The sequence below is a fragment of the Emys orbicularis genome, chromosome 25 (assembly GCF_028017835.1).
Source record: "Emys orbicularis isolate rEmyOrb1 chromosome 25, rEmyOrb1.hap1, whole genome shotgun sequence".
NCBI classification, from domain to species: Eukaryota; Metazoa; Chordata; order Testudines; family Emydidae; genus Emys; species Emys orbicularis.
Genome location: NC_088707.1, coordinates 6,465,380 through 6,473,537, shown reverse-complemented (window position 1 = coordinate 6,473,537; position 8,158 = coordinate 6,465,380). Strand labels below are relative to the sequence as shown.

Here is an 8,158-nt window from a genome sequence, read left to right as displayed (position 1 = left end):
ACCTCTGCTACCCACTAGTAGTAGTAAATCATTATTAAGAACTAAAGAATTTTTAAAAATCCAAATGACTTTTTTCATGTTTGTGCTCTTTACTTTTTGCATTTCTCTCTACTTGGACAATGAAAATCAATTAGGTCAGTTTCACTTTTGCTTATAGTCAGTGCAGCAATATTTGGGTTTCTGTTTGCCGTGTTTTCAATGGATATCTTTTTAAAAGTGAAAGGACGACTTTGGTTTCTAGATTCCATGAAAGCTCATTTTAACAACATTTCAGTGTAGTTGTCCATGTCCCTTTAAACCTGACATGTTCAAATAACGTGTGTTGTTTATTCTAGTAGCAGCAATTAGTTCAACACAAGGATTCAGGGCAAAAACTCTTTCTAGTACAATTTCTGGCCAAAATAGTCTTTGAAACTGGATTTAGAACAAAACAGACTTAAAAGAAATGATCTTGAGGCCAAAAAAAAAAAAAAAAATGTTGTATCAGGATGCTGACAAAATTTGATTGAAGTCTCACTCCCCATTAAATCAGAATACGTGAGCTACAACTTCCCCACTTCCACCAGAATAGTCCCTTGGCTAAACAGCTGTCTGATTTCCCAGAAGCACTGAGCACCCATTTATACTTTTGACTCCAATAAGAACTGCAGGCGCTCAGCACAGCGGAAAATCACCTGCATGTTTGACTGTTTATAGAGCCGGGTTTTTACAGTTACCGGCCACAAGGGGTCAGCAGAACCCAGGAAGAGTAAGTGCACATTTTATGCTCCCCTAGTTTTTCACTTAGCTTAAGGGGCTTGTCTACATGGGGAAACTGACCAGCATAGCTCTTCCAGAATAACTGTTCTACAATAGCTATTCTGGAATAGCTCATGTGGATCCACTCTTCCAGAATAAAAGTGACTTTATCTTGTGAGCACAGTAATTATTCCAGAATAAAGTCACTTTTATTCTGGAAGTGTGTCCCCACCTGGGAAAGCTATTCTGGAGTACCTATGCCAGGCAGTGTAGACAAGCTCTTAGCATCTGAAGGGGTTAAGAGGGATTGGCTGCATTAAACAATCTCTCCCTGCCCACTCAGCCCTTCCCCTGCACAGTAACTGTTCTAGTTCTTGGTGCTAGAGGTCATGCATTCCTGGGTTCATTGTAGGGCTTGAAAGGCCAACACGTTCCCTCCGGGACAGGGAGGGGAGATTATTTTCTTTGGAACTGGAGCAATCTGTTGTGACTTTTGACACAGTACCCTAAAGTGCAAGGGGGCCAACAAAGTGATTGGTAACGAAATTACCCTTGTGGTTTGCAGTGATGTGACCAGCACAAAGGGAGCCTTAGACTGTAGCAGCAAGAAAAGCCGTGTTTGGCAAGTGATGTCCTGAAAATGAACGGGTGCTTCGAAGGTGTTGGGCTGCGATGCCTTTTTAAGGTTAGTGCAATTCTCCATGTTGATCTCTTTGCACAGGGCTGTCTCCTCCTCCCTCTGCGGCTTATGAAGCAGCTGTTTTAATAAAGGGGCCCTTGTCGTAGGTGCGCAATCCTGCCATGAAAAGTGGCTCAGCTGATCTGCACCCTGTGCATTTTCAGAGTCACAGCTGCCAGCTTCTGGTGACAGAAATAAGGCCCCGAGCCTGCCCGTCTCTCTCCGCGTGGTCAGAGTCTCATCTGCAGAGAGTCCTGTTTTAAGTCAGGGGGTCCCAAGCAAGCGCAGTTCTGCCACTTGCGGAATCTGTGCCTAAGCGTAGCCCTGCAGAGACAAGGTGGCTCTGGGACATTGAGCTGCGTTCTGTCCTGTCCCGTCTCGTGTGCCACAGCAAAATTCTGTTAGCTACATTCAAATGGCAGGGCTGGACGCCGGACTCCCTTATGCTTGGGCCCCCCTTTTTTGAGGCACTGGGGGCTGCACCTGGGTAACTGAAGACACGAGGGCCTGATTCATCACTGCCCATGTCTGGTGTCATTGGAATGACTCGGTGGTGAATCAGACCCAGAATTTGAAGGTGATGGAAGTTGCATGTGGGTAGCAGAATTCGACCTGCAGAATCTCTCCGTGGCAGGACGATGCCTGAGAGTCTAGCTTGGCTTTCCAGAGGCCAGGGTGAGTCTGCAAATCTGGCAGCTCTAAGGGGCAACCTCCCCGTGTACTTTTTGCATATAAACCCAGCACATTGACTGGGACTTATTGAGAGCCAGATAAACACAGATGCCCCAGTTGCAGTTGTGCAGAGTCAAAGGGTCGCCCTAAGGTTAACGAGATCTTCTTGTGAGCATGAGTCCACTGTGCAGCTTGGCACAGTGACCGTCTCCAGGGTAGGAAAGTCCAGGATTAAGAGTGACAAAATGATCTCTTTACAGGGTGCGTAAGCCTCTTCAGGTCAGGGTTAAGATATACAAGGAACAGATTAGGTCCCCAGCTAGGACAGAAAAATATATGGAGAGAGGGAGAGACAGCCCTGATTTACCTAAATAGCGTTACTTTGATAGCTCTGCTACCCAGGTCAGATTGATTCCATTAACATCACCAGGGTGTCTGGGGTAAAGAGCCCTCCCCCGTCTTGAGTAACTGCTGTGTCTCATTGGTTCAACTCACAGGGCGTCAGCGTGGCTGCCCCCAAGCCTCCAAAATACCTCCTAGCCTTTGACTTTGATGAGACGATCATCAACGAGAACAGCGATGACTCGGTCATCAGGGCCGCTCCGGGCCAGGCGCTTCCAGAGCACATCCGCCAGACCTTCCGGGATGGCTTCTATAACGAGTACATGCAGCGTGTCTTCGAGTACCTGGGAGACCAAGGGGTCAAGATGCTGAACTACAAAACCGTCTATGAGAACATCCCGCTGTCTCCTGGGATGCCGGAGCTCTTCCAGTTCCTCTCCAAGAACCAAGACCAGTTTGAGATCATCCTTCTGTCTGACGCCAACATGTTTGGCATCGAGTGCACTTTGAGAGCCGCCGGCGTCTACTCCCTCTTCCGCAAAATCTTTAGCAACCCCTCTGGGTTTGATAAGAGGGGCTACCTCACCTTGGGGCCCTATCACACTCACAAGTGCCCCCAGTGCCCCGCAAACATGTGTAAGCGCAAAATCCTCACTGAGTACCTGATGGAGCGGGCCCAGGAGGGAGCAGAATTTGAGCGCATTTTCTACGTCGGGGACGGAGCCAATGACTTCTGCCCTTCCGTGGCTTTGACTTCGACAGATATTGCTTTCCCGCGGAAGGGCTACCCCATGCACCAGATGACCCAGGAGATGGAGAAAAAGCAACCCAGAGCCTTCCAGGCCACCGTACTGCCCTGGGACTCGGCTGTAGAAGTTTGCTGCTATCTGCAGGAGCTGCTCAAGAAGAAATGCTGAGAAGGACTGATGGGTAGGAAGAGACCCCTGCTGACCTTGAGGCAGCTTGGGGACACTGTGCAGGAAAGTGGGAAGTTCAGGAGCATCTCCATACCCAGTGGCTGATCTGACTCCATTTCTAGCTTTGCAGAGTTGGACTCTCTGAACTTCTGGATTTCTTCCCCCGCCCCCTCCTTTTTTTTCTTTTAAAAAAGCACATTCTCTGGGTCCCCTTTTCTCCCCCCTCCTCCCGATCTTGAGACAAGGTCTTCTCTATGCAGTTTGCACACCCGTTCAGGAGAGGGGGTGTTAGTCAGATATGTTTATTTTTACCTTCACCTTGAATTCTTTTTTCAAGTGATTCTTTTATTTTTTTAAAGAAACAAAAACAAACTAGTTCTCATGAGGCTATGAAGTGCCTGTGCTCCCATTAGCCCCAAGGCAGAGGTCTCCGAATCTGTGACTTGATCACAGCAGCTGGGGTCCACCTAAGTCATCACCCTCTGCATGACCCCTCTTCCTCCACACCCCATCAGGTGACTTGAAATTGACCTGAGAATTCCTAACGGGGCTTGCCTCTGTCCAGGAGGCAGGTGGAAGCCTAATCAGGGGCAGCTTCTATTCATAGAGCCACCCTGCCCATAAACCCTTGTTCCAGGAAGGCTGCTGCAGCAAGAAGACATGGGTGCGGTACCAGATTCAGGTGTGGGGTTAGGAGGACACTGTTGATTTTAGGTTTCCATTACAAGTGGTTCACCAAAGCACATTTCTAAGCAAGCAAGAGTGAGATTTTCCACAGGTACCAATGGGAGTTAGGCACATCACAGGCTCCAGTTCCCCAGCCCTGTCCCCTCTGAGCAGATCACAGCAGATACCTTTGGTGTATCTGAGGCTAATTTGGTGTATCTGAATCTGGTACCGCACCCATGTCTTCTTGCTGCAGCAGCCTTCCTGGAAAGGGCTGTGGAATAATGAGATGTAGGGGGCAGTGTGTGACATGTAGTTAGAAAGCCCTGTCCCCCACCAAAGTATAACTAGTTTGCATTTAAAACACTTCACTGAATCTGAATTTCTGCAGCTTGTTTGCACAAGCACACTCAGGAAAGTAAAGTGGAATAGTTAAACTGCGTTAAACCCCTGTGTGGACACACTCATTCTGAACTGAAGTGGCCTTAATTTGGTGTATCTGAGGCTAGGTCTACACTACCCGCCTGAATGGCGGGTAGAAATCGATCTCTCGGGGATCGAATTATCACGTCTCGTCAGGACGCGACAATCGATCCCCGAATCGACGCTCTTACTCCACCAGCGGAGGTGGGAGTAAGCGCCGTCGACTGGGAGCCGCGGAGGTCGATTTTGCCGCCGTCCTCACAGCGGGGTAAGTTGGCTCCGATACGTCGAATTCAGCTACGCTATTCGCGTAGCTGAATGTGCGTATCTTAAATCGACACACACACACCCCCCCCCCCCGGTAGTGAAGACCTGCCCTTAATTCAAAAGTGAATTAAACTGAAGTGAAGTAAGGCCACCTTAATTCTGAATCAGAGTGTCCACACTGGGGTTTTATACAGTTTAACTAATCTACTTGTAACTTGCACCTTTAGTTAATTTGGATTACCATTTCTGGGTGTCCTGAGGTCAGGGCCAAGTCCTTACGCTTTGCCTCTATTTTGCTTTCATTTCAACAATCATTTTTCCCCCCCCAGGGCAGAAGTTTCTCCACGGTACCTTAAACAAACACCTTTCTCTGTTGTTATTTTAAGCCTGAAAGTGAGCATCCCCCCCGCAAATGCTTTTAGACACACAGCTGCTTTCCAAAGCAGAAGCTCCAACTCCTCAGCTGAGTGATGAGTGACTCACCAGCTGTGCTCACTAGCCCGTGTCCAGACTGGATCCCAAAGCCTGTTTATTGAACTAGTTTAAAACCCAGCCTAACGACTGCCCTGTCTGAACTGCGCTTTGAAGCAGCCCCCCAAAGGCAATTTTGAGAGGCCTGGTGGACAGCGCCCAGGAGAGCTATTGCCCCAAGCTATGGGCTGCTTCCGGTGCACTTGGAGTAGCAAGTAGCAGCATAAGCCGAGCTCTCCTTGTACCGTAGACAAATCACCAGTCAGCTCACAGCATGGTGGTTATATTAGGGTGGAGCCACTTCCTTGGCCTGATCCTGGGAGGTGCTGAAACTCCCATTGACTGCAAGGGGAGCTGTGGTGCTTAGCACTCCCTGGGGGTCAGACTGCTAGAGGATCAAAGCCTCTCTCCACTCTCCTTGTCAGTATTCTCTCCCTGGGCAGCCGCAGTATTACTACCCCCCCCCGTGATTGCACTTGGCAGCCGCAGCATTAACTGCCCATGAGGGTGGCTTCTCCCGGGATGAACTGCAGCCTGTCTACTCCAAAGCGTACTCTGCACAGTACAGAACTAACCAAAGCCGCACCAGCTTGCCCTCCTCTTTGCAGTTTGTTTGTTTGTTCTTCCTCCCTCCAATCATGTGGAACTTAAAGCCATGGAATTAAAAAAAAAAAAAAAAAAAGGAACGTTATCTAGTAAATATCAACAGCAGGTACGAAACGTTTGTCTGGAATTTGCTGCGCATGTTGTATTTTGATGTGGACATTTAAATGAACACCCCACCTGCCCCTAACGATCATAAATATATTAATATCTATATCTATATGCACACGCCTGGGCGACTACAGGTTTGTGACTTCACTTTCTCAGCTTTTCCCTGGGGCTGTTGAAAGCAGCGGGAGTGGTACCTGGAGAAGCCCTTTGTGCAGTCTCCGGCCCCTGCCACTCGTCTTTGATGGGCTGCTGCCCAGGAGGCAGAAGGAAGGTAGGCTGGGTGTGTGTGTATGTGGTGGTTTGCTCTGTAGGGGAGGAATGGGGAGCAAACAATGTTTCCTGGTGCCAGAAACCAGAGTACTAGCTTAGGTAGTGGTATCTAGTATCCCCCCATGGGCACTGGCCCCATACACACCAGTTCAGGCTAAGCATTAGTCATGTGTCTTAACTACCGGGCTTCGCCAGGAGTATGTTGACTGACGTGCTGTGGTCCAAGAAAAGGAAGCAGGGCCTTTGACGAGATCTGTTCCTGGCTCACTGGGACTTTGGCTTATTCATTAGATTCCCCCTGTAAAATGGGTTTAATTAGCAGGTGCAGAGGCAAATACGCTCATGAAGGGAAGGGTAGGTGTGTTTTAGCACTGGGACCATTAGATGTAAACATGGCAGTTTGGAGGTTTAATCCACTTCCCTCAGCCACTGGCTTTTCCTGTGGAGTCTGACGCCTCGCAATGATGCTGTTCATTCAAAAGCTACCCCACACCCACCCAGGTGTTAGCAAGGGCCTGAGTCCTGTAAACACTTGACTTCAAAGGGGGCGGGGGTGTCTCTGAGTGGGGCCCCAAGCTGCTACAACTAGGACAAATGCAAACATTGCACATTACCCTGATGATGTAACTGTTGGTCACCTGTTGATTCTGGGAGAGTTTTCCTGTTGACTGCTCTTAGACTAAGTCGACTCCAGAGCTTGTCCTTTCCCCCATGTTTCCCTTCACCACTTACCTACCCAAGCTCTCGGACAAATGTTAATTTCTCATTGTCGCTCGTGAAGCAGGGGGTTAAATAGAACAGGACAAGGGTGAAGTGACTGAGTAGGTCTACAGAGTGTGCCTATGGCAGCAAATAATACAGCCAGCTGTTTGGAAGATTCCTTCTCCCTCTTTTGCCATTCCCACACCCAGCTGGGAGGTGTATGATTAATTCCCCTCCCTCAACACCCAGCTGCTCTCTGAGGAGGCTTTAAATGGCCCAAATATCATTATTTTTGTCTGCTGGCACCAAGATGGCGAGCCAGCACCATAAACCACCAGTGCTCCACTATCTCCACTTTGGAAACCTCGCCTTAAAAAATAAAATACAAAGGGAAGTGCAGGTACGTTAACTCCCTCGTTTCCAGGCATGTTCCTGGGACGTTTAAGCAGAGGCAAACCTGCAGCTGACATTCCCCCCCATCCACTACAGCCAGGGGAGACACACGCTTTTAAAACTCTTTATTAGCAGTGGGCACTTTATCGAAGCAGCGAGCGAGCTAGGATGCAGGGAGCAGAGGACCTGCTCACTAATGCTCTCAACAGCACCTGGCATTAGAGAGGACCAGGTTCAATGAGCCTCCCTTTCTACTTCCAATGTGCTGCGAGATATCAGCGAGGCGGGTCCCCACGGCGCATTCAGAGCGCACAGGTTGCCCACAAAAATTCCATGGGGCAAGGCCCTGGGTGGGGCTTAAAGGCAGGGCTGCCTTTCACTCACTCCAAACCTCAAGGCAATCAGCTGCCATTTTTAGTAAAGAATCACAGGAGGCAAAGCAGAAGCTGCGGCTCTGCTGACATTTTGCAGACAAGGCTCATAATACCCCAAGCAGCAACCTGACAGGGTACTACATGGCTCGGTATCATTACGCAGCAGGAAACAAGTGGGCTATTCCCGTGCATTTGAGCCTGAATCTACTGGCTCTGGTTTGTACAACTTAGTCTCGTTGCCAAAGCTCCTTGCAAAACATCCTCTTATCTTCCAACCACCTTCCCCAGTTAATTTGCCATTTCTCACGTCTCTGCCGGGTGAGGCACGGCCGCTCTGCCATCACGCTTTGTGCTGAGGGCTTTCCGCGCACCTACGTTAATCTCCACTGCAGCCCTGCGAGGCAGGGAAGCACTGTGCCTGGTTTCCAACTAGAGAAACTGGACTTGCTCAAGGTCACCGGATGACTCTGTCGGAGCTGGGATTCGATCTCTGGCCCGTTGCTACTTCTGGGCTTGGGCGGCGCTGTCCC

The 8,158-nt window shown here is 49.3% G+C and overlaps 1 protein-coding gene across 1 annotated transcript; it reads left to right on the top strand.

Moving 5' to 3' along the window:
* The first annotated feature begins 1,378 nt into the window (after positions 1 to 1,378).
* On the top strand, positions 1,379 to 3,348 carry PHOSPHO1 (phosphoethanolamine/phosphocholine phosphatase 1). Its single transcript, XM_065422852.1, has 2 exons — positions 1,379 to 1,423; positions 2,587 to 3,348. Exons 1-2 carry the CDS (start codon positions 1,379 to 1,381, stop codon positions 3,346 to 3,348), a joined length of 807 nt encoding a protein of 268 aa, XP_065278924.1.
* Positions 3,349 to 8,158: the final 4,810 nt, after the last annotated feature.